The sequence below is a fragment of the Andrena cerasifolii genome, chromosome 8, assembly GCF_050908995.1.
Source record: "Andrena cerasifolii isolate SP2316 chromosome 8, iyAndCera1_principal, whole genome shotgun sequence".
Classification (NCBI taxonomy): domain Eukaryota; kingdom Metazoa; phylum Arthropoda; class Insecta; order Hymenoptera; family Andrenidae; genus Andrena; species Andrena cerasifolii.
Genome location: NC_135125.1, coordinates 8056064 through 8083670, shown reverse-complemented (window position 1 = coordinate 8083670; position 27607 = coordinate 8056064). Strand labels below are relative to the sequence as shown.

Sequence of the window (27607 nt, the reverse complement as noted above, 5' to 3'; positions counted from 1 at the left end):
ACGCTTTTCTATTTTCACGTCCCCTCTTTGGAGCCAACGATTGATCAACCATAACATTCCTATTAGGGAGAATGTTGGAAATAGCTAGCAAATGCTGTTTGATCCGTGCGCGGCAGGAAGTTGATGTCAGCGCTTTTTTTCTGGGAACATTGTTCAAGGATAAAGAAGGGTTGAGTGTAAGATTACGTGAAAGGTTAAAGAAAGTAACAGCGTTTTATATATTAAGTAAAAACGGGTTTGAGGAGTTATTGCACTTGTTGATAGGAAAGTTGCCTATAGTGAAAGATTTATTGAAAAAATAGAACTATTAAGTACAAATTATTATTTCTACCTTTCTCTGAGTAGGTGTGCGTCTGACACAATTGTAATGTACAGGCAATAAATTATAAATTCGGAATTATTAAGGTGCTGGTAAATCTGATCTGCTAAGTTCTCCTGTCTTTTATCGAGGAAAATATATTCGTTAATTTCAGGTTTATCAGATAGCACTTTAAGTAATTGTAAATTCAAAAAATTTAGATGCAAGGGATGCAATGAAATGCAACGCGACAAGGGTGGGAACATGGAAATGGGCAACGCAGAAAATATCTAGTTCCATTCCAAAAGCATAGTTTATGTTTACAAGTAAACATTAATAGTATTATAGAAGCTACGACTTTAATTCAGTATTATCTTATGATGCCATTCTTCCATGTACTCCAATTCACTGCAAGAATATGCAGCGACTCACAGATTTCTTCAAATAAGATTGACATATTCATTTCCTGGCATTTATACAGGTTTATTTATCTTAGTAAAATTCGGAATGCTGGATGAGCGTTAGGTAATGGGACTTGAAATGGAACGATGCTTTCACTTTTAAAGACCATATTCATTTGAATTAAACACAGAGGACTTACTTAGGAATATTTAGATATTAGCGTTTGACATAATAGCCATTCATAATAATTATAAAAAAAGTGCACCTTTCTAGATTTTATTAAAAGCGGTTGTAGATTTTTTGTAAGCAAATTCTGAAGACGTCAGTTTAGTTTACACTAAATCTATGGTAGCTTTAGTGTCAGTAGAAAATTCTTAGAAAATTTGTAGAAATTCTATGATAGCTGATTTAGAAATGTACATATTTGATGCAAGCTACCGATAAAGAAGAATACATTTCTTTGGATTTGAAGAGAGCAAGACTGACGTAGTAATTCTTAGATTTCTTTATTCTTGTAAAGTACGCGAAGAAATCTGTGAGTCACTGTATTTATCGTGGTCCTTTTTTCATATTTCCCGGTGCTTCGTTTCTTGGTTTCCGCCACTGGAGAACGTGAAAGCACAGTGCCGCGCTCTGAGAGTGGCGAACAGAACGATGCACTCCTTTCTTCTTTGAATTCTCTGTTACCATCCAGAGGATATATGTATTCCCTGAGTACTGCTTAAAATAAACAAATTTTTTTACATTACTACTTCAGACACACATTTTACAAAAAGTATCAGAGATAGAAACTTGCAATTTTTACGTACCTTTGCTCAAAATAGATCTTTGTCATATTTTTTAAAAAAAAATTATTAACTCTCTATTTTTCAGTTAAATAAACGGACGAGAAATATAATGATTTTTTTTTACTAAACCTTATCTAAAATATGTTTCTATATTTTACCTTTGAGACATATCTAATAAAGGTCTATTTTCATAAAAATTTAGATACTTAGTGCCGTAAAAGAATTCAGCTCTCTAAGAAACAGACAGTTTTTGAAATTGTGTTCCTCCCTACATCGAATGCGGCTTTCGAAAGATTCAAGTTACAGACTAAACATTACTTTGGATTAACCTACACTAAATTATTATGAATAGTATTGGTACTTATACAATATATAAGAAATATACAAGAAATATAAAAGTAATATGCAAGGAAGAGTCGATTTTTCGAAACAAACCTGTATAAGTGCCATTATGCATCGATATGATAAACATAATAATTATTATTAAATATCTCATGAACTATTCAGTATTTGTGCAACCAAACGTGGGTCTAATATTTTTCTATCCACTTACAAAATTTAACTGTAATTGCTGTAGAATACTATTTCTTTCTTAATTGCCAGATTGTTTAAAAGACTGTTCACATTTTTTGTACAGTAGTAGAGACTATTATTTTCTTTCCCTCTATAAACTGCAAAATTGAATGTTATCGCCGGAAATAAATATATGAAAATGTTTATAGTACAGCCATGAGGCTTTTAAGTATTGTGCACACATATACAAATATTGCACAGCCTTCGTTACATTGTGTATTAAACACTCAAAGCCTTCGAAAGACACTTTTCACTTTTACGCAAAGGCATTTCTTAATTAGCTTCGCAAGTACGCGAAAAGTGAAATTACGAAAGTAGAGTTAATTCACAGAAAAAAAAGAACACATGAATTCTGTTATAACACTTCTAAAGAATATTCATTTTCATTTACTCGAAGGTAATTCTCACAACTTTCGTTAACTCACAATTGGCACAGATCGAACCCCACTTTATACCTGAATATTCTCCTAATTTCTCTGAAAAATCACTTCGATCACAATGACTGGGGGAGAATAATACACTCGGGTTTTAAGAAAACTCGATGCTTTATTTACGTTTAAATGATCAGCGTATTAGTACAAAGCGTAGGTTCTAAGTGATTGGTCGATTAGCTGGAACAGAAAGAAAAAGCACGTTGCATTAAATACAGCACGTAGGTACTTCTCTCCACGTCTCCCTTCGTAAAACATTGACATCAGAAAATATGAATTATTCAGTCTCACACAGATATGGGCAAAATTTGTATGAAACAAAAATTTCGAATAAAACTTAAACCATTTATTCGTCGTGTGTCGAATAAAGTTAACCCGAATTATTCGAGCCTCGAATAAAGTTAGAGTGACTTTTATTCGATCCGTTATTTAAAGAATTTTTTATTTATTCAATGCCCATCTCTGGTCTTACTATTTATAAAAAAAAAAAAAAAACACCTACCATTTGGCAATGGAGAAGGGTTTGCAAGAGTCCGATGGTCTGTCGTATGTGAGCCCCGAGGAACATTGCACCAGCTGCGGGCGGCCGTTTCTACAAACTACCACGTTCACGCAGGCGTCGTTCAGCCTGTGTATATTGCCATTTTCGCATGGCACCGTGGCGAGGCTGGCAGGGATGTTTTGCAGCAGGTTCCAAGGGTTTTGGATCAGCTCCGGCGCCTGTGGTTGCTCGCTGAATTGATCGTCGCTCTCTAGTCTGTCGAGTTCCGCTTGCGACGCCACTGGTCGCTGGTGCCAAGGGTCTGTCTTCTCCAACCAAGGATTTGCGGGATAAGTCTGCCCATAGGACGGGGGTGGTTGCGGCGGCGAGGTGGGCGGCTGTTGTATTCCGTAGGACGGCTGTTGGGGTGGCTCGGAGGGTGGTTGCGACGGCCCATAGGGTGGTGCATAGGTGGGCGCTGGTGTTTGCGGTTCCGTTATTGGGGAGATGGTTATTGGCGGGGGTTTTGGCGTAGCTGCGCCTTTGCAGTCGACGTTGTAAGGGTAGTCGCAGACATCCAGTATCTGTGGGACGATAAATGAGGAATTTAAAAGAAAGCATTAGAAGAACGTACAGTGGCGGACAAAAGAAAGTTCACACCATTTAACTTTTCTAGAATTGGTCCAAACGACTTGAGTTTTTTCGAGAAGCTAGAAGGATTGATTTGCTAAGTGAGTGTTTTGTCCTTTTGAAAAAAAAAACGACTTTTACTATTCACTTCGCCATTCCGAACAATTGCATTTTTATCCAAAACGACGAAACACGTTGCTTGGCGAACTAATAATTCTAGCTTCTCAAAAAAACTCAAGTCGTTTGGACCAATTTTAAAAAAGTCATGCGACTTTAAGAGGTGTAAACTTTCTTTTCTCCGCCGCTGTGTGACAGCACAGGAATGGCAAATGCGTGGCACTCGAGCCATTTGAAGAAATATTAGAAAATTTGTAAAGTCTGTTTTCTGTACCTGCTACGAATCAAGTTCATTCAAAGATTTGAAATAGGGTGGTAGAGGAAGATTGGGCAGTGGTCTTCGTTAAAGTTTGTAGTAGTTGCATTTAACGACACAGCCTTGTTTTAAGATGACTGTGATTTAGAAGATGCTGATTCAACGGGGTTCTAGTAGTACCGCAATCAAAAGGCTGTGTCGAGCACGTTAGTATCGAATTTGATTTCAAGCAACGCGGAAGTGGCAGAAGCGGCCTTTGACCGTGGTCGAGGGAGAGTGGGAGTCGAGGCGGAGGAGATTCTCACGTTTGCCCGGTCAGCGCTGTCATTTCGCGACTTAAAATTCCAGAAATGCTCGTGGAAGAATTTAACAATGGGATTCTTACGTCATTATAGACCAGGCCGCGGGGGCAGCTGAACTTGATGGGCTTTCTGAAAACGCACACGTAGAATTCCGAGCAGTTTGTGGAGCTTCTGTACCGACCATTGGGCTCGGGGCACAGCTTTGATCCGGGAGGCATTGACGGTTCTGTTGAAACAAACACCTCTGTTAATACAAACTTATAGGCCTTCGCTTACTAACAGTTAGAATTTCATTTTCTACTCTTCCATTAAGAGGGGACATTCGGCTTGATATATCAAAAAGATCGGTTTCTTTTTTACATATTTTCAGTGCTTGATATGTCAGTAATGTTTTCCCAATATTTGGAACAGAAATTCGTAGGAATATCGAAGATATGCTCACGTGTTGCCATACGTTGATGCAAATTTCAAAATGCATTTCTGTCGAAACCAGGTTTTCAAACACGGTACCCGCGATTACTCAAGAACTATTCGATTTACTCTGAATTTTTCATGGCTATACGATACACTATTACGCAGTTTTGTACGGGGCGGATTTTTTATTTGATTCATACTTCCTTTTTTATCGCATAAAAAGGAAAGATTTCATGCCGAAAAATTGAACGTTTCACTTAGAGTGATGCCATTTCTTTAAAAATCAACTTTCTTGAAACCAGCCGTGTCAGAAGCAGCATTTGTTAATATATTTTAAGCAGCTAATTTGCTTTTTGCTTTCATGTAAAATCTGTTTAATCATGAGCGTACCCGAAATCACTGCAACGAATTAATCACTTGGAACCAGCCTCTATAACTGTATTACACGACTAATATTTTTGCATACAAAAATGAAGTATTATAACCAAAGATGCAACATAATTAATAAAAAAAATTACGAGTAAAATAAAGTTAAACCTTCATAAAAAAAAATCTGAAAGAACATCAGTTTTTAGGCCCCTCTAGGTGTATAATTTGATTCCACTAGCCCATCGCTACAACACCATTTTACAAGATCGTTGTTGAATTTTTATTATTGGGCATTTTTTCGGGGAAATATCGTGCTGCCCAAGAGGCCCCTATTTTCTTGCAAATTTTTTTTACATGCATCAAGGTCCCCGAAACAATATAATTTTATAGGATTTTCAATTTACTTCACTCATATCCAGCAAAAAATTTCTAAGCACGATCAATTATTGGGCGTGGAGAACGTACGTAACCCCTTAATCAGAAAAAGTGTAACGATTGGTGAATCGAGGTCGTACGATTCTAAGTCATTCGTCGATGATACGATTTGCTTACTTGGCGGTGGCAGAGGTCGGTCCCCGCAGTTCACGTTGTAATCGTAGTCGCAGACCAACTTCTGTGCATTGAACAGCAATCCGTCAGGACAAGTTTGCTCGATAACCACGCCGTCCCAGCAATTCAAGTAATTCGCACAGCTCTTCGAACTGGGAAACTGTCCCCTTAAAGCGTAACACCCTGGTGGCGGTCTAATAGTCGGTCTGGACGTCGAAGATATGGGCCCTGGCAGCTCGTTGGTGTCTCCCGGGCTGGGGAGTCCCGGGTAACTCTGCCTGGCGTTCAAAACGCCCGAATCTTCTAACTCCGTGTCATTCGCAGGCGCAGTTGGATTTCTATTCCAAAACTCCGTTGCCTGGTTATCCAACTTCTGCAGCTCCACGAGGTCCCATGTATTCTCTGTCGCGACAGCCACAGGAGAAAAAAACCCATCACGCCACCGTATAAAGACTTCGAACCTCACGTTTCAAAGAGCATTTTCCTAATTGGACTTATTAACGAGAACAATAATCGAGGCACTGCGAAGAAAAACGGACTAACCCGCATTATTTTGCGAAATTGAATTAGCCTGCACTAATCGTACAAAATAAGAAGAATTATTTTTTTTCTAATTTAAAATCACATGGCACAACAAAGTCACTTGTTGCATTGAAATCTCGCGGTATCATCTGCGTACTTATTACAATTAAATGGAAAATTAATTATGCCTTGAATAGGGAGCATTTCAAATAGCATCAGAAGCTAAAGATTATACCCGCGCTGGCATCAACGACTGCAAAATAAAATGTTGAAACCCTATTCTTCAGCTCGCCTATTTCTCCGTCAACCGAGTACTAGCGTTAGTCCCTTGTTGCTCTAAACGCCTCAATGCACCTTGCACAGAACTCTCCCAAGTGAGCTCGCGAAACTGCTCGATCCATTACACCGTCTAGCTCGACCCAGGAAAATTCGAAAATGGCGAGAAAAATTATTATTTGAACGCTAACCTTGACGTTGACCGCGGGGCACGAGCTGCCTGCCCGCGTACGTAGCCGCGGTGGACGCGGCGGTCGTCGTTCGTCTGGCCGCGTCGCAGAGGCTGAGCACTAGGGTCAGGAATATCAAGATGAACCTCATCGTGACTGTTGACCACGAGATCGACGATATACTGGGGGGATAGGCACCCTGGAGGTCTCACGGTGAACTCGCGATACTCGTGGATGGAGAACGGTGGCGAATCCCGGTGTTCTGGACGTTGCACGATGTCCTGATGCTGGATGGTCTGGACCTGGTCGGTTCGAGGGCTTACATAGGGCATCCCCCACCATTCTGCTCCGTAGGGAGTAGCATCGCAGGACCCCAATTACACGGGCGCAGGACCCCGGCGGCGGGCTCTTGCTCAGGAAGTGCAGGCCTCTGCACCACCTCTTGCTGCCGCTGAAAATTCCCCTCCACTGGGGTCGAAGACGCCGCAAGGACGCGATTCGGTGCGCGTCGGCCGGGTTTCTTATTGGAGGAGATTTAGAATGACCGGCGAGGACCGTGTAATTCCCCAGTGATCATTCGTTTGTTCGCCAGCTATCGCACGGTCACTGATGGATCCGCCGCGGATGCCGGTGGCGGTCGACCGCGTAGGATGTCAAGGTCCCTCCAGGATGTACGTACTTGGACACCGGCGGCTTTTCACCAGAGTATTCTGTAACGGTATTGTCCCCAGCCGCTCGCTGTGCGTTCAACTTTTCGCCTTCATTTTGGTGCTCATCTCGTAGAATCTCCTTATGCAATCCTGGCGGCTGCAGTCCTACGCAGCCACCTTTCGCGCAATTATCCGCGATTCCTTAAGGGGCGATCCTACCTTGCGGGGCCGAAAAATGGGTGAGTCTTCGGGATTTTGTTGTACAAAAATTGCTCGGCAAATTGATAGTGTCTTGAACTATTTTTCTGAATTCTTTTGTGACACAGAGTGCTGACTGAAAAAATCGGGTGGTCCTGGTGTTGGTGGAAAGTACCCCACGAATTATCAGGAACACAAAGAGGAGATTCTTAATCTATGTGACTGTGGTTGTCTGTGGTAGTAGATTCACTAAGAGAAATGAAAAATGTTAAAATGGCAGCTTTCTGAAAAGACGAATCGAATGTCGCCTAAATGTCGGGAAAAGTTCTTTAAATAAATAAGGAGTGGCAACAAATCTACTACCACTGATAGCCACATTCGTATACGTTAAGAATCTCTTTTCCTTTTTGTGCTTCAGGTAATCCTTTGGCTACTTTCCATCAACGCCCGGACCACCCTTTTTTTCAACGCTGTCAGTCAGCATTCTGTGGCACACAAAAATTCAGAAAAATAGTTCAAGATACTATCAAGTAGCCTGCCAAACTTCAAATTAATTTATCGAACAGTTTCTCTACAAAAAATTCACAATGACTCACCTATCTTTCGGCCGCGCAAGGTAGAATGCCCCCGAAGGATGGACAGGACTTCGTGTTTTCCTTTTTAATTAAGGAGCGTTAATATTCGATCTTGGTTGATGAGTTTCGGATATCTCGTAGGACGAACTTGCCGCGCCTTCGTTTTACTTAAAATCCTTGGTCGTTGAAGAAAGGGACCCTCGATCGCTGAAGCTGTGGGACCCAAAGTCGAAATGCAGAGGTAGATGCACTCTGGAGATTGCTCCTTAGAAGGATTCTCATTACCGAAGTGCATTTTGATATTCGGGCACGGCGGGTCCTTGGATGCCTCTGTTCACAACTTGTCCCCCCCTTCCGCCCCATCTCCCCTTGGGGACATTGCGTGAATTTTACGGTGCAGGTTGCGTTACCGGGACCAGCGGCGCTGGGATCATCGCCTTTTTTATTATACGGCAATGAGGAAGAATCCTCGCCGAGGAGCCGGGGAAAAAGGAACGCTGCGAGCGAATTCTTGTAATCCTGAAATTCAGATATCTGGTGGGTCGGTGGGTCCTCGCCCCCGACAGATTTTTTGGCAAGAACACTGCGTACGCTCGTGAGTCACGCGTGACCTCAGCATTCGGTTTTCCGTGCGTGAGACCATTTACATTTTAGTGGCTCTCGAAACAGTTAAGTTGGCCACTGTGCTCCATGGTTCCGACGCTTTTGTCACTCGAAGCTTCGTCGTATATTCGTTTTGTGTAACGCGACATTAATGAATTTAGTGAATTCTCAGAATTCAAAGCCACCCTGTGGTGGAGAAATTTCTGTGGTATAACGCGAAGGGTTTTCTGCCTCGAGGCTGGATTCTCTTAATGAAAAATTCAATGTGACTTTTTAATGTTACGTTCAATTTTGAAATGATAATGTTCTCAGAATGTGACGTGTGTCTTGAAGATAGGTATCAGACAGGGTTGAATATTACAAGGATAAATTTATAGCTTCGCAGTTATGCGCAAGAAATTTTATTTCTTCTTCGCGTGTCATTTTTATTGGTATTCTGCTGTTCCCGCGGATGCAGTTGCGTATCTTAAGATCGCATATTTGTGAATCCGAGACGAAGGAATGGAATCTTATTCTCGTATAGGTACAGCGTTATTGGTCGATTTATAGATCTATTATCTCTTACAAGTACTATAAAATACTTGAGAAGTTGATTATCTCCAATCCTCGATTTCTCATTATTTGTAAAAAAAAAAAATAGACGATGGGATCATTATGGAGAAAAATTCATCCAAATAATAGCTTCACCGAGTAAATTACCATTCTCACGGAAACATGTTCATTAGTGTGCTTGTTAAGTGCACGCTGTACAGTACAGTAGCGGTGTATAAATTCATACACACACTAAATCTACGCGCGGATGTAACCTCTTTCGCGTTTGAAAAATGAAAATCACATTATGGTACGATGATTTGCCAAGAAATTTTTATTACACTTTTCATCAAGCATTAAATTACTTGCGATTAAGTTGAAGCTATTGAATGCCCTGCTTGCAGAATAATTGCGCTGCCTATAACAAAACTCGTTTCATAGATCTGCGTTTTCTTTTTAGAGAGACCACCCTATTTTCAAGGCCCTCAAACGACTAGCTAGATTTATTTATAGTTTCCTCTGTTCCCCTCTACAAGTAACTCAAATAAATTAGCTTCGATATCAGAGTTTTTTTTTAACAATTTCTAGACATAATCAATTTCAAACGAACAGTCCTTGTAGAAAACACTGTACCTAAGTGCCGAAATTAAAAATAAAATTTATCGGAAAATGTTCCACGTGCCAATGTACTTATAGAATTTTTATTTTTGGCACTTACAATGTTTTCTACAAGAACTCTTCAATTTATGTTTATCGTGGAAAAATCTGAGATAGATTTTTATTTACCGCGCACATGCATCACGCTACGCGATTTTCAGTAACGTGGAAAATGATGGAGGAATTTTAGGAAATTTTTAAGGCACGTATATAGACATTGCCATATCCGTCTAGGACGAAGATTTTACGGTTAATCGCAATGGCTGGCAAGATCTGCGAGCACCGTCGTGCAGAGATAAAATGTGAAACACTGTGCGTCTTCGTGACGGGAATTCGTTGGCTGTTAGACTCGTTTAAGGTCCATAATTTTATTCAGCTGTGTGCAGATCCTGCAGTGGAAGGTATGCTTACTAAACAGTTATAGAAACATGACGAGAAAATCACGCGAAAGGATTTTCTTCGTGAGTGTAAGCAGGGTCCTTTGTCATATTATTTGCGATCCATTCGAATGTCGTTATTCAAGTGGAAGAGAAGTTCGGTGCGTAGAGTCGGGTAATTAAATGATTCGAGTCTGTAACGAGCGTGTAAAAATACCTAAAAGCACGTTTCAACTGTCCACCGACGGTTTTGTGTCAGTTTCGTTTCTCGGCTTCCTATATCCGAATAATTACAAGCCTCCCTTATATGGAGAGTATCTCCGAAAAAAGATTACGGGACACCGTAGGCGTCCGTGATTCGAATTTCCGAGTCCATCAGACTCTTCTGGAGTCTGCTGGGGATTCTAAAGTAAGCTTGCTAAAATAAGTTCCTTTCTTCATGGGACAGGAGTTTTTATTTATCTCTATGAAACGATCGATGGTGTATTACGTTTCTGTTTAATTAAACGCGGATGCATACTGATTACTTAATCAGATGTATTTCACTTGATATACATAATTCGTGTGCACACACATATATATTGTCTTCTTTTATATATATAATATGATAGTATGATAGTATGATATTATGATATTGTGATATTATGATATGATATTATGATATTATGATAACATGATAATATAATAATATATATAATATTTTTAACGTATAATATATAACGAATTAATCACGTTGAGTTGGCATATATGTATAGAGTGGTCCATCAGAAATGGAACACCTAATCACTAGTTTATTATTATTATTATTATTATTATTATTATTATTTTATATTATTCACAACATACAAAATAATTTCGAAGTGAAAGTTTGATGGTTTCATAGGCGGAAGAATGTAAACATACTTAGTAACAATTTTTGATAACTAAATTTAACTGTAATAATTTATAATTACGTTTCGTAACAGATTAACTAGAATATTCTTGTGATACTTTCAGTAATAGTTAATAATACAATTACTACCACTTACTAAATTATACAAAATTGTTACTAGATTCCCATTCCTTTCGCCCTATAGAACCATAAAACTTTCGCCTTGAAATGTTTTTTCGCACACGGTACAACGCAGACGATGTTTACAACTTTATAGAATTATTTATAGATATTGGCAAGTTCTGATATTTATCTGTGCGACGTGGTCGTGTTTCGCATAGCAGCGGATTTGTGTCACTAAAATCACTTTTCAATAGCTGTCCTCCGTCGTGATCGGGGATCACACGAGAAATATTAGAACTGGCACCAAAGTATAATCCGACATATATCCCGGGGGGTGGTGCCGTGAAATCGTTTGTCCCACGGTGCGATTAATCGGCCCGATCGGGTTCATTTTACCATCCGAGTATCCTCTACAACGGCGTTCTCCCTCGCTCGCCTTTTGCTCTTCTTTCGGCCAACTTTTCGGCGGACCGCGAGAGACGGCTAGAGATGAAGCTGGATAATCGGGAGGAACCTGTAGCAGGTCTGAAACATAAAAGAAATAGAAAAATAAGGCGCGAGAAATATGAGGGAACGATTTCGGAAGAATAAGACGCATGACGTGGGTACGAAATAGAACGCACGATCAATAGAACGAAAATAAACTGCAGCGAAATCCACGGCGAAGAATTTGACAGCGATGTCGAAAGAGAAGGTTATAAAATCTCACAAAATAAATAGGCAATGAATTTCGAACAACAAATTCTTCGATCTCCGCTCAGACTTACACCCCCTTCAGGCCTAATAAAGTAGCCGAACAGTAGATATAATAATATTTCATTTCCGTTCACTACGATCAGTATTAACATTAATTTAGGGGACTATTAAGTAAGGAGGCAGTCAAAGCGCTCGAAATTCAAGTATTTTTCGCAAATTAATTAGAAGGAAATGAATACAAATTGTGACTAGTACTTTTAGCTAATGTTTACTAATACTATAAACAGTAAAAAAAAATTTGTTTTGACAATATATACATATATATGACGGCGCTATAGTCATCTGATGTGTAGGCGTTTTTCCTGCCTCGTCCCCTTAATATCTCACTCTTTTATCATAATCGATACTAATAGAGTTTAACCCCACTAAATTCCAACGAAATAGACGTTCGGCAGATGAAGAGAACTAATCTGAAACTGGAGTAAAAAAATGGCTGGAGAAAAGGGAGCAGGTTCTCCGGTACAATTAATTTTGGCAGCTGATCACCTAAACCACGAGTTCAGATAAGAGATTACTCGAGCAGGGTGTCGAATCGGACAATAAATTTGATGAGACTTACACGATCTACCACTTAGGTCCAAATACGACGGTGATATCTCTCGAGCACGCACACTGTAACGCGTCCCAGTGGAACGACGACGCGACCTCCGCTCGCTCGCTCGAGGCCTGAGGCCCACATCGTGGAACATTTCAATTTCCGAGCTGGACCATGGTGGACAGAGAAGTGCCCTTTAGAGTCACCGTTCAGATCTCATTAACACATCTAGATTCATTCTTCTCGCAGCACTGACAGCTTTATTGTCCACTGAAATGCACGAACGAGGACCTGTCGATCAAAGTACATACTTGGTACACATTACTGGAAATATTTATTGCGTCACTCTCAAATTTAGGCAGTACGCAGAATTTTTATAGCAATATGATTGATAAAAATTCATTCGTTTGCAATTTATTTTACAAATTTTATCATAACAAAATTCACATTTCTAGAAAAAGACTAGTAGACCACGACTGTATAAGTATTACGAACGTACAATTATCACTGAAAAGTTAACAGATTCAAAACTTCGAAAATGGTAACTCAAAAAATGACGCTGGGGTACAGCGAACCCCGTGTGACCAACTTGTGATTATAAGAAGGTGCGACCACGATGGATTAAGACCAGGGAAATCTAATTACATATTTCCTACGAATAAGCACAGAGAAAGAATAAGAACGTCCACGAGGCATTAAAGAAGTCAAAGATATCGTCCTCTCGCGCACCTCCACAGTTGCGCATCTGAAAGAATCGCCCATCCCCCGTCAGGAAACTTGCGAAAACATCTCTATGGCGCCGAGCAGAAAACTATCAGATCCCAGCTACCTGCAGCCAAGCAACGATAAATCCAATTCAGGCGAATTTATTGTACAAACACGTCCTCCATATTTATATTTGCGAATGGCACCTTTCTTATATCCCACGCGTACCTTCGACGCAAATTCCAGCGGCCCCCTCTCTCGAATTTGACGGCATTGTGACCAGTCGTTATTCACATGGAACGACGGCTGTAAAAAAAAATTAATGTCGATGCCCTTCTGGGAGCCTAGCGTTTCACCTCGCCTTCCTTTTTGGCCCTCCGCGAAGCCCGGCCTCGCAAATGCCTAAAATGCTTTTGACGCACTCGAGGTGGATGGCACGAGCGATGAAAATGCACAACCCGCGCCTGGATACCGTAATGCTCGTTCAAATTCATCGGTGTGCCTCTCGTTGAGACGTAGGTCGAAGAGAGGCTGAAATAGATGGGCCACCCCCGTTCGGGCTGCCCGTTTCGCTCGGAGAGACTGTCCGGTAGGCAGACTCTCGAAGAAAGGGGAATAAATTTTGGAAAGCGATACGAGCACTCAGCGTAATCGCTGCAGACGACTCTGCGAATTTACAGTAATTGCTGTTGATTCAGGATCGTGCGAGGAAAAATTCCTACACTCGGCGGCTCTTTTGGGGACTTGTAGGGAATCACTGGTCCCTCCGCGCTTGCAACGCGTAGCGGGTTTGAACTCTTAACGATTATAGCGGCAGCGTTTCAATCGCGCATCGCGCGAATTTGTTTTAAGCGCTGTCTTACGTTAGTGGTGCATAACGTCCACCCAACGCGTAATTAGGCTTGGGTGTGTACGTGGTTGACGTCGCCTAACGTGAAAGACTACCTTGTCGGGTGGGATAATTCAAGTTTTCACGTAAGCTCTGGTTGTTGTGTTCGCGATGGAGGAAAGTTGCAGGCATCCAAGTGTAATTTCACTTTCTCTTAAACTTCTATCGCCAATTACAGGGGGAGCGAAAAATCATTTGCATTACTTTTCGGTCAAATCGTAAAGCATATGTACCCACGTTTTAACTAATGAACCAGTAGAAAGTGGTCTCACTATACCTGTTTCACCTCTCTCGCCGAACATAAATGTTTTTCAACGCTGGGGAGATCGGTGTGCACCAATAGGAAACAAATTATTCACGTTCTGTTCAACGGGCTGCGAACATACATAGCTGCTCGTTTTATTTTTTCTGTGACTTTCTGCGCATCTCGAGTTAATGTGAAATTGTAATACTTCTATTAGAAACCATCCGCGTAACCCTACATCGCCTCTTGATACTGTAGAGTCCGGGTGAAGTGTGTATCAAAACATTGAACGAGTGTGGACGAACGATTGCTGAGAACAGAATGGACGAGGCTGTGTAACGATTGTAACAAGTATCGTAGTTAATTGCGCAATAAGGCGAGAGTCGATAATGGGGGTATAAAGTACATAGCCATCTATAGAGAGCAAACCATCGCAATGGAAAATTAATTCTTCGCAAAGGCAGAAAATATATATAAATTTTAACTGTGTTACGTAAGAGGCCATTTCTCTGCAAACGCTGCGAAGTTGATCAATGTTCGTGAATTTTTTTTGAAGTGATACGTACGTCTATCGTTATGATTCTTTTTGTAGTTTATTTAGTCACTTCTTCGGCATACATATATATTTTTTATTCGGTTTTAAATTAATTGTTTGTTGTGTTCATTTCGCCCGCAATAAACGTATGTTTAAGAATCGTGTCTCGCTGGCGTGGATGATTGGAGCTCTCAGGGTGGACTAAACGAAAGAAATGAAGAAGATTCTTAATCGGTAGGTTTGTTGTTATCGTCGGGACAGGAAGAAATAATTTATGTTGAAAATTGGCAAAATGGCGAATGCTTGAATCGAAGTCCGAAATTTCTCTTTCTTTTTCGGTCATTTTTCAGTAAAAAAAAGTATGATAAACTCAACATAAGAATATATTTTTGCTTCCAACGAGAGCTAGTAGTGTGTGGACTATTTTGTAAAAATTTCAGAGCAATCGGCCAAGTAGGTTTTAGAAAAAAAGATTTCCCCTATTGTTTTTAGCCATTGCAGTATAGTCCATTACTCCTGGGAAGAGACGCAACGTTTACTTAACTTTCGTTAGCATCGATGTTAAAAACGGATCACTATCAGTCCGCAGCTTAGTCACGAAAGAATTACAACGGCCGCATGCTTTGCCGCATGCTTGCAACTCCCGAGAAACGCGTCAATTCCGAGAAAACAAACTCCCCCAGCACAGGGTTACATTCCTCCGTTGCACCGCCAGGTTGCTCGGCTGCGGTTTCGCCCGGGATGTTCGTAGAGAACTGCATAGAAGGTCAGAGATCCTCGTTGCAGATGACTGCTTACGCTGAGTTATTCCCCGCACCGATTCGGCTCCGCTTTAATCGCCTCGGTCTACGTCTCGTTCCACAGTTTCGTGACCGCCGTCACGCACATCTGTACCGTTACCGTGTACACGCGTGCGTGCGTATTACGCAACGCGGCCACCGAAAGGAAATCGAATGGATGCCGATTTTTCCTGCGACTTGCATACCGCCTGAACTCGTAAGACGAGCTCCCAAGTGATTACGAATAATTGCAGAGAAAACTAGTGTTGATACATCACGATTGGCGCCCTTTTATGGCCTTTTCATGAGTGACACTTTTCTGACTCGCAATAGGTACTTTAAACGTGTACAAACACTTTCTATCTCTTCCTATACCGAGTGAATGCGTCTGAAATAAATACGCGTATTTATACTAGGCGTTTCTTGCGAGAATGCCCCTGCGGGCGCTAGCGGGCGGCGTGAGTTCTGTGGAAATTGTGGAGTACTCTACGCTTCGGATTTTGGGGTGTGTGGAATTCCAGCTTCGGGCATTCCGAAGGCACTTTTACCATTTTTTTATTTTCTGTTTGCGTGCTACTGTGTCTTAGGCTGTTGAAATTTGATATTTTAATTTGTACTTCCCCTGCTCCTCCAAATCCACAGTCGGGAAACATTTGCTTCGCCACCCTGGGCAATAGATAATTCTAATTGCTTAGGTATATGGTGTAAGTCCGATATAGTGGGTTCACATGCCATAAAATGGCTATTAAAATTAATACCGATATTATTTACTTTATCAGAATGAACCTAATATGTTCAGAATTTTATGCTGATTCAGAAAAAAAACTGCTGAATATTTGCTGAAACTCGGTTTGAAAACTGTAGTCGTTTGACGTTTGATTAAATACGTTTTTATAAATTTAATTACCCTCCAATAATTAAATTATTCAAAATATTTTAAGAATTATACAATTTTCTCTTCCCATAAAAATTTGTATATTTTACAACTTATTAGTATATATTCTTAATTACAAATCCTCCGTTCCAATATTTTTTCGCCTAATACTAATTTAATTATATTATGGTTCACATAATTATTCATAAAAAAAAATAACAAGTCAATCCTGAAACTACAGATTTATTGAAATTTAATTTGTTTGCGCTAGACAAGTAAAGAGCTATCTAAACTGACAATTAGCAAAGTAAATGAATAATAAAAAAATTAAAAAAACAGTGAACAAATAAAAAAAAATGAACAGAAACTGTATTTCAATATTTGTAAATAACAAACAGTCAGAGATTCATTTTGTTATTTTACAGTTCCTAATTAATTTTTCTTTCCGGCCATAACAAAAAAAAAGGACGAATGTAAAGCCAAGAGTAGGTATATATTTGGCAAAGGTATTCGTAGCTCATAGACTTATTCGGCTGTCCGAGAATCGACGCCGTCTTTGAGATAAGGTGGGGTTTTCCCATGTCTCGGTTAGACGTGCCTAATGAAGCGAATGCGTTTTGGCGGACGGAAAGATGGGGCAGGGATAAAACAATTAAAAAGGAGCCAAAGGACCAGCAGGATGAAACGTGCTGCTGGAGGGTCCGCCAACAGAGAAAAATAAAAAGATAGGAGCAGAAAATAAGAGAGGAGAAGAAGCGGTGGACTCGAACTCGTCAAGGACCAGAGGTCCTTGCTCTCCGGGTCATAGCAGCCCACAGACTCACAACACTTTCTGCACGTCAGACTTCTCCAGAGGCTCTCAAATTTATCCTATTTCTAACGACCATCTTTCGGCGACGTGGCCCTACGAGCTGCTGGAATCGAACGAATAACATGAAATTTAATGCCTCGCGAATTTCCGGTGGCTGTGCAAAGGGTGGGGAACTTTACGAAGGTGTTCGGAATAAATTAACGTCACTTCTTTTTGTGTAAATAATTTGGGGAGGTGTTAAGTGTTTTTATTCCGAGGGAGTATTTTTCAACTTCCTTGTAAAGGACACGTGCAGGAACACACAAACGTGCTCTTACGCAATCTTTATTTTTGCCTTCAAGATTCACGCAAAATGTAGGTTACTGACATAACACTCGGCAAGTGAAATGTGCATGCAGATAGGAATGCAAGTTTCACGACATATTTATTTATTTTTTTTTTTATGGAGTGACTCGTTTGTTAGGTGTTAGTCGAAATTGTACCCTGAATACGCCACGTTGCATTATGCACCAGTGGATTACTCGGTATGGAAATTTATAAATATTCATTTGTATTATAATGCAAACATTATAACGAAACAATGAAATTCTATTTCCCTAATAGAGATATGATGCATCACCTGCTTTTTCATATTGGTAGACATCACACTCTGTATTGTAAACACAATTGTATTGACATAATATGTATGCTCGTAAGTGGATAGTAACATAATATTGACGTTTTCGTTACTTCCTTATCAACCTTCAGAAATTCAGTTCTGTGTATAGCTACTGGGCGATTGAGTTGCAAAATTGATACTCGTATTTGTAATATCTGTTCATCTCATTTCATCCCTTTCTGGTGCTTTCTTTGGTATTTGTTATTTTAATCTTAATTTTAATTTTACCTTACTTCTCCGTTCTCTATTCGTGTCTTTTCATGCCATTATAATGTTGCAAAGGGTTGTTGCCCATAATAAATTAGTATATAAGCTATGCTCATTTTTGGCGCTAATATGTGGTGTATTACGAGACGTCGTGCACTTTTACTTTCCACACCGATTATTATTTGTAATCATAGCAGAATGCAGAAGCTACAATGGTGAAATTTTTAATCTACCTCACCGCTAACACGTCTCCATTACACTTATTAATTAGTCGATGTCAGGTGTCACGCATATGTGCCAGTGATTTCGCTTCTGTTTGTACTTGGACATGAGTGGGGTACTCTGTGGAAATTGACGCACTGCGTGTAACAATATCGCGTACGAATTTGTCCACATAATTTTCGATGGAACCTTATTCTCAGAGTATTCCTATTTCATCCGCTGAGCTTCTCTAGTCTTCCTTGTCTCGCTTGTATTCCAATGCAAATAATTTCTTCCATCGAGAGAAAAATAATTCCTTGAATTAAGTTAATGTGCACTTCTTCAAATAAAAAAAATTATATCTACTTGCTACTAAATTTATACCTACTCGTTAATAATATTTACAGCATCGATATCCGTTCAGAAATTTCAAATATTCAGAAAAAAGATAGTAAATTAATTGCACCGTGTCACCAACCCAAAACTATTGCAAAGAAACTAGAAAAGCAGATGATAATTTAAGCAGTAAAAATTAATTAGAAGTTTAGAAACTATTATAAATTAAATATAAAATTTTCCGACTTCGTTTCAGCGCAGATTCCATGGCTCATTCGCGTGGCTAATTAAAATTCACATTCTGCGTTACATTTTCCTCGTTTCAATTAAACGTGCGCACGAATTCGCCGCCCCTTAAAAACAAAAGCACGGCGACGCGTGTTCGTGCGTTTAATTCGCCCAATTAAAATGTCATCTTGAAGCGAAAATCTTCTTGAGCTCCACCGCTTCGCACAATTAGTCAGGCGCGGAGAGGCATCTGACAGTGTGTGCTGGTCCATTAATCAACGCTGCTCAACGCGCGCAGAGGCCTGTACCGAAGTGGCCACAAGAAACTGCCACCGACCGTTTAGCTGAATATGATTTTCCCAATTGACTCGCAGACGTTTTTCAGCGATCACCATTTTATTTACGTAACTATAGCGCGCTGTCGAAAGTTTCAGTGAAAGAGTCAGCGTGCACGGTTGTTCGCGAGCAAAAAGCATTAAGCACTTCCTCGATAATTGCTCTTTTTCTAACGCGTGCGCGACGATTATGAAGCGGCGCACACGTTTCGCAGGAGCGTTTCTTAAATCGCGCGTTTGTGCCTTGATTGATATTACATCGAACCATTTAGCATTTTTATTTTCGATGCCGCGAACGACAGTCGGAACAGCAGCAGAAATTTTAGAGAACAGAGTAACGTTTCCTACTCGAATTTCAGTAGGTAGGAGCGGATGAGAAAGAGAAAGAGAGGACGGCGCTGTTGGTTTCTAAGCATCAGTGGCCTGCCTTGCACGGCTGCTCAACAGTTGCCGTTCCTTCAGGCGCGCATGCTTAAAAAATGGGAAATAAAATTTAGGTAAAATGTCAGGGGTGTAAAAAAATCTATGATAGCGAGGAAGAGGTTATTGTCTCGAAGATTTTACAATAGAAATTTTATTAACGAAACGATTTTGGGTGTGCAGTTCTCGTACTTGCATTTGGCGAAGTAGATTTTTCGAGTTTGCAAACATTTTTTGTTAAAGTTGGAAATGTGACGTGCTGATTTTAAATAATATATTAAGGAAATTGATTCAATTTTTTCAGCTTCGATGCATAAATTTTCTTTAATTTTCTTTAACAGAATAAGAAAGTGGTTTTATAGGTTCAAGTTTCTTTGAAATATAGTAGAATCGCTAAATTGTATTATTGTACACACGATGCTCAGAAAAATTTATTCATATTTACCATAAAAACTGCATTTAGAATCAATATTTTGAAGATAAGTTGATTTTACATCGACACTTGTTATAAACTTAACATGACAACGCTTTCTGCGCGCAGAACTGTAGCGGACATGACCTTTCTTTTTAAGATCGTAAGGAGTGAAATTAATTGTTCCGCACTATTGGAACTCGTTGATCTATATGCTCCTACCAGATGTGTCAGACAAAGGCCACCTTTCGTATACCGCAAATTTAAATGTAAATGTGGGTCACTTGATCCAATGGATCGCTTAATGTTCAGTGCTAGCTTCTATGTAGACTATGTCGACTTCTTTTCCGGTAGTAGTTCCTCTTTCAGTTGGAAGCTCTTCAGACTATTGTGTCAGGAAAATCCTATCGCGTCGCTGTAACTGTGCTTTGTATTGGGCAATGCCCGTTTAATTTTCAATAATAATAATAATAATAATAATAATAATAATAATAATAATAATAATAATAATAATAAGTGTCAAAGTTTCACTGTAAGTGTAATTTGTGTAACAAACGTTACAAGTGTGACATTTTAGTCTACAATCACTGAATTCTTTTTCTATTTAAAATAGCACAGTGAAATCTATTCCCAGTTAAGTATAGTAATCAGTCACAAACAGACATACTTAAATACTAATACTAACGTACACTACTTACTTGTATTTATCACAGTCACCATAAACTTAACGATTATCTATTTAATAATAATATTGCCTTTATCATACACCTGATTATAATCAGGGCTAATAAAATCTTACTGCCTATCTGGATAAAGTTTAGAAATGAAATTATAATAATTATCTATCTAATAATAACTCTGAAACCCTTTCATTTCGTTATTAAAACTTGAAATCGGTTTAACTGAATATTAATAGCATCTAGTGTGCCGCACTCCGTCATCTAGCGCCGATAGTAGTCTGAGAATTGTGAAATTGCTGTTACAGAAACGAGGAATTTATCACTCCCTAATTACTGTATTTCCATCGTTCAATCTGCCCGTTGGGGTGCAAGCGAAACAAATCGATGACACGATTTGATTAAGCAGTTTGAACGACTAATTGGTAGATTTGAAACGAGGGGTGAAATCGAGGGGAGCGAAGGGGTACGAACGCCTCGCTCACCGCGAGAGACTTTCGAAACTCGGCGCCCATTGTTTCATTCTTACGTTTCATTCTCGTTTCCTCTTGTGACCATTCTCACCGAGCATCGTGATAATCTTAGTCTGGTAACAACAAGGCCTCCTCGATTCCTTTTATTTTCTTGCACAAGGGAACAAGGTGAAAATCCTTGTTAAACTCCAGTCGTCGAGCTTCAAGCGTTCCTTCTTCCGGGAAGCATAGTCGATTTCTTACGAAATCTTTCCCCCTTTCTCCACCTCGCATGCAAATCTTTTTTCTTTCGATTTTGTGAGAAAACACTGGGGCATCCTCGGCGATGTTGTCAGTTTCGAGTGAGTTGTCGAGATTCCTCATTATCGATATCTTTAGTATCCTGATTTCGTCTCCTGACTTTTCGGGAAAATCACTAATTGTTTAGCGAGGTACATTTTATTTTTATCTACCACTGTTATTGCAGAGGTTTCTATAAAATTCCCTTTCTTTTTTTCTTCTAAGATGGACGAGATGCTTCGTTAACTTCGTTACGTACCGTGTTCTAATGATCTATTCAGATGTTGATAGGAACTTTTTTCCTAAACTTTGTATGCAGTACACAAATCTTTTAATTTGTAACTAGAGTCGTAAAGGGGGTTTAATAAATTTTTAAACGATTCTCCATTTCTTATTAATTCAAGTATCATTCCCTTCGGAAACTTTTCATAATGACATGCAGACAAAAACTCATAACAAATTGATGTGTCACAGTAGAATAATTCATATTGCTGTACAAGTAACTAATCTTTCTTTAAATCAATGATTACATTCTTTCTACTCCTTTATTTTTTTCCATGATTGGACAGATCAGAGATATGATTTGTGTGTACACTTTCAACATCGTTGATATTGTTGCAATTAATCAATTTACAATATTGACGATGCTCTGCTTTTACCTTAAATTAAGTCCATACCTTATCTTAAAAATAAATAAATCAATTCTTCAAACTGCACAGCATAAAATTAACGCGTTCTTAACAACCCCATTGTAGTTGATCAATTAAAACAAAAATTTCTCTAAATAAATTACAAAGCCACCATATTTATATCGCTGGTTTTAATAAACGTATTAGAATATTTATAAATATGAATAATGTACAAGCTAGGCTCATAAATGCTTGAGCATTAATATGGGGATTTCTACATGCTATCACTATTACCCTCGAATTTCTTAATTAAAATATCCTCGAGTCTAATAAAGCACCAGAAACAGTCCAATAATCTGTTGCGAGTAATTATTCATTCGCAAGAAAATTAACGCTTTCGTTGCTGCCTACGTTTGTTTGGCTCGGCGTTCCTGCGTTATTCATAAGCGTTACTTGCTTATGCATTCGATTAGCGATCTACTTTAGAAAAAACTACGAATCTCGTGCTGTAACATATTTCTAATTTGCCACAGCAAATTGCACTCTCGTGCAAACAACTCGCCTGCTTAATGATAGCAAAAGTGTTAAAGACACTTGGTGATTTATTGACCCACAACGCACATTTATATACTCGCTTTCTAAGGATTGTTAGTCGCATATTGCCAATTATGAATGATTTGTTAGTCATCTTTGACTATCACTTTTTCATCAGATTATTACACACAGTTCCTTTATTAGACGCTCTTCGAGCGTTCGTGAAAGTGGTGTCCATTTAGTTGCTTCCAGGCAGCCGGTCTTCGCAGAACCACGAATTCTAGGTAATTTGTTGTACAAACGTTTGAAGGAATATTTTGTGTGAAGTGTTTTTTACCCAAGCACCGCAAATGTCTCGCAGGATCACTAGGAAGCGAGTGAAAGGAACGGAAGAGTAGGTAGGGACAGGAATCAGGGGAAGGAAAAACTGCTCCATTATTCATTCGCATGGGATTAATAATAATGCTAAACGTTGTGTCTTTACGATCCACTTAGTTGCACAACGTGCTCCTGCGAGTGGAAAACTGGAGGACATGCTGTCGTAAATATTTTTCAAGCAGTCGGTTTAAGGGGATCAGTGGCTCGGTTATGGAAAATCGGTTCTTGCTTTCTGTAAATAAACAACGTGTAATAAAAAGAAACCCAGTGGGGAATGTACAATGTATTATTAATTCTTCTTATAACTAATTTGCCAAATTAATTTAAAGCAGAGGATGTCGAGAAGAAATAGAACGACAAAATTTACTGACGATCTTCGAAGTAAACAGGAAAATTTCTTCTTATAATTTTTAAATGCCCTGTTTGGTTATTTTGAATATTCAAGTAGAAGTTAATTTCAAGAAGAACTATTAGAGTTATTTTATAAATTTTTAGATGTGCAGATTAAAGTCTAATTCCTGGTCTTCCAACAATAATATTTCACTAAATTCTTAATATTCAAAAAACTGTTGTTGCACAGCAAGTAATAAAACAGTTCTTAGAAAGCGAGTGTTAACAGTAGAATAATATTGTGTTTATCTAAAATTATCTAATCATCCTCTTCACCACTTACCTTTTTCTTCAGCTCTTATTTTCCATAACTTCAACATAATGTTTAATATAATCTCATCTTCACTCCCAAAGTTCCTAATTCAACAACGCACTTGCTCATTCCAGTACCCAGATTCTCTTCTAACAACTCGCATAATTAATCCCAGACAACCTCTCACTTAATTCCCATTTCTACTCCACCGCAATTACATTCAGCTCGCAAAAACACTCGAATCGACATTTCAGTTGTAAAACAGAACACACATACGCAACGTAAATCTCCATTTTTACTATCATCACTACGTCCTCGTTGTACACTAAGAAAATTTAGAATACAAAATCAGGAGAAAAAATTAACTCAGTTGAACAGTCCTGGTAGAAAACACAGTTAGTGCCAAAATGAAAAACAAATTATCGGAAAATGTTCTAGGTGCTAATGATAATATTTTTGGCACTTACAGTGTTTTCCACAAGGACTTCCATTGTAGCGTCTGATAGTTACCAGAGTTTCCTAAAGTTTCCCCCGAAACTATAGGTTGTAAAGACGCATTACTCTATTCATAAAATAATAATCGTTTGTCAAGGAAGACTTAATTAAGAAGGCACTGTATTTCATCAGTTTGACATGGTTGCATACCAGTTCCTTACTTAACAAATACCATTAATTCGAAGCTTGGTAATTGATTTTACTGTACTAAACAAATATTAAAAAACTGATGCTATAACAGCCAAACCATTATTATTACTCTAAATCTGGTAGTAAATTATTACTGCCCCGTCGAATCACTCCCGACTTCCTCGGCGTCGCGCCCGCTTCCCCTGGCGTTATCCGCCCAAGAGCCGCGGCTGGAGACGGCAGGAGGGGATGAAGAGGGGGACGCGAGTGAATTTCATCTGGTAATCAGGAGTGTTTCACCATTATTTTCACCAACTTATCGCGTGAAGCGGCTCGAACCGGTGAAAGAAACCGTGAAGGCCTTCTTTCGAGACCGCTGAGACGCGAAGGTGTACCCGCCGACGTTTCTAACAGGAGCAGCCGCCGTGGTATCGCTCAAGAAAGACAGCAGCCTCGGTTTGTTGGGATCGTACCCCCCGCCTTTAACGTTCAACGAGGAGAGAACGTTCCGTCCACGCGATCCTCGGCGAACGATCGCCCGGAGGATTTCACCGGCGGCGCGATACCGATTCTCCTTTAAAATAATCACCGTTTTATATCGAGCAAACGCCACCCCTCCCGCGTCCCGCCCCTCCGCGGTTTCGAAAGAATGAAGAACGATCCGCGTCGTTAGCCGCGCGCCGCGGCCGCTCTTAATCTTGCGTAACGTCAAATCTGGAAGATATTAGATCGAAGATTACCCTGATATCCCCTGGGTGAATGCTCTCTTCATTGTTCTTATTATACAGGCTGCTGAAAAGCAAGGGTCCGGGGCGAGGATGGTGAATGGTACTTGACGAACCGAGTAAAAGAGGATCGGTTAACGTGGACCGTGGAAGTAATTCTGTTAGAGTTAGAACGGATTTTTCTAGCTTCGCGGACCGAGTAGGGTTGACGACTTTTTTCCGGGAGAATGTAGTACTTTACGGGTGAACGTGCATCGTGAATAAATATGGTACTTTCCAGAGGAAAGTGGTGCAAAATGGTACTACGTTCAAACGATTTCTTATTTTTTAAATGCATATTTCTTTGTGCGTTTTGTATTAGTAATTTATTTACTGTCTTTAACAAATATGTTAAAGGTTTGATTGCACTGAAAGTTCGAAGTATATATGAGGAGCTCAATTTTTTATGAGAGATAGACTGGGTCTGTTTCTCTTTTCCTGCTCATTTTGTTACAGAAAAAATCCTGTGCGTAAAAGCTGAGGTGGCGGGAATAGAGAGAACGTATGAAATTATTTTATATAAATCTTGACCGAACACATCATAGAAAACACTGAAACAGTTTTTCCAGATCAACAGAGAAAAGTTTAAAGTTTAAATTCGCAAATTAAAGTTCGACGTTGGGTGGAATAAAAGGATAAGTAAAAATCGTGGAATTTTATCGATGCATCAGAAATGTAGTTATTTTACGTACTATATCCTTTTCTAACAGTATATAGTGCACTAGACAAAAATATAGTAGGTACCGTACTATATGTTATACTACGGTCGCCAACCCTAGGCAGCGTGGGCGAAGTTTTTATTTAAATAAAATTTCCAATATCGAATAAACGTTGAAAAATTATTCGTCACGTGTCTAATAAAACTAGCTCGGGTTAAGGAGCGAATGATTCGTTATTCGAAATTTTATTTGGATAAAAATTTTACCCATCTCTGACCCTAGGTGCGAGTGAGGTACAGAAATGATGGTGCTAGTACAGTAGCGATGTAGAGAGGATGTAGAAAAGATGTCGCAAGTGTTCTCTTTTCATTTTCACACGCGCTGCAGTTCTTTGTGGTCTTTGAAAAAATTCTGTTTAATATTAACAGCAGTACTCACACAGAACTTTTTAGAATCACGAAACAACTCTTCTCCTCTTATCCTGAAAATCATATAATACCATAACTTCTATTTCCTTTTTTTAACAACCTCTGGACTCTTTTCATGGGAAACAAATTTCTATAAAATTAAAGAAAACCCTTCCACTTCTTCCCTCTAAATATCTCAATACCCGCAGCGTTCAGTTTCTCAGGCGAAGCTTGCCAATTTCTATAGTATTTCTATAGAAACCTCGGGGACCGATTCGAACGGCTTGCCTGTGACTGTGTTTTGAAATAATCGTTAAACAATCGCCAGCGAACAGAAGGAAGTCAAAGGGACGGGAATCTAGCGAAGGACGATGGATGCGGAGAGTTTTCGCAACGGCTGGTCGACCAGCGTGGCTAATTGATAGTTTTATCAATAGAATTTGCCGCGAGATAAATGGTGCCGCGGCGCTGCGGAAAAGGCTGCGAGCAGATGACATAGAAAGCAGGAAGGATTCCTGCATATTCGTTCCATAAAAGGGAAAGAAAACAGGAGTGAAATATGATCGCGTACGATGATAGAGTCAACGCAATTTGCTAGGCATCGTTACGAAGTATCCGAGCATGAAGTATCGCGCGATAAATCCAATTACTCCGTTGTTAAATCATACACAATGGAATCAAAACGACCGATCTCGGTTCGTATTTTGACTGGGACTTGCGCGCTCGAATTAATTGGGGGACGTCAAGGTGTGACAGAACGTTAAACGATGTGCAATATTTTATTTTGAATTCTACTACTGTAGAGCTTGATGTGTTTAAAGGAATACCTAAACAGAATGTTCGGTGCGTAATAATTTCTAACGCGATGAATTTATAATCGTGGATTAGAATTCTTATCAAGAATAGATTAAATTTAGATGTTAAGGGGATTTTATTTGGAATTAGAATGGAATATCTAAAATGCGGTTATTGAATATTTATTTAATCGTCAGGAGTAGAGTAATTTGTATTTTTTTGCAGGAATTAGTTCATCTTATAAGTTTATTCATTTTTATATTTTATGTATTTTTTATTAGTCTTAAATTTCATTTATATTATTTTCTAGACAAACCAAATTTTGTACGATACATCATATTTCGTCAATGTATCTAAAATTAATACCTCAAAATAATAAAAGTTGGGCAAAAATATATAAGGGGACAAAATAAAAATTCACAATTACAATTAAATTCTACGTTTCCAACGTATGCCACGTGGTGATATAAAGAATAAATTAGTTCGACAGGTAAAATAAATTAATATTCTGTAGATAATTCCAAATAGATAAAGGAAATCGAATCTACATATGCAGAATTATTCACAAGTAGCAATTTATAAAATTTAGATACTCAATTATATAGTTTCAGATACAAACCCATAAAAGGTATATGCAAATAGTATAAAATGCACTGT

General features: G+C 39.2%; 2 protein-coding genes across 2 annotated transcripts in view; one reads left to right on the top strand and one right to left on the bottom strand.

Annotated features, from left to right (window-relative positions):
* LOC143372497 (protein obstructor-E) overlaps window positions 1-27607 on the top strand; it is a 91211-nt gene that overhangs the window by 46851 nt on the left and 16753 nt on the right. The gene's annotated exons all lie outside the window — the stretch shown is intronic.
* Window positions 2669-7035, bottom strand: LOC143372429 (uncharacterized). Its single transcript, XM_076818573.1, has 6 exons — window positions 6807-7035; window positions 6600-6760; window positions 5614-6012; window positions 4362-4504; window positions 2995-3557; window positions 2669-2672 (listed from the first exon to the last, which is right to left on the bottom strand). The coding sequence occupies exons 1-6, from the start codon at window positions 6908-6910 to the stop codon at window positions 2669-2671; spliced, it is 1374 nt and encodes a 457-aa protein (XP_076674688.1). The 5' UTR covers window positions 6911-7035.

Coding starts and splice junctions, on each gene's coding strand:
- LOC143372429 (XM_076818573.1), bottom strand. CDS start 6,910: ATGCCCTATGTAAGCCCTCGAACCGACCAGGTCCAGACCATCCAGCAT. Junction 6,761..6,806: donor CCACCGTTCTCCATCCACGA/GTATCGCGAGTT, acceptor CTATCCCCCCAG/TATATCGTCGATCTCGTGGT. Junction 6,013..6,599: donor GCCCCGCGGTCAACGTCAAG/GTTAGCGTTCAA, acceptor CTGTCGCGACAG/AGAATACATGGGACCTCGTG.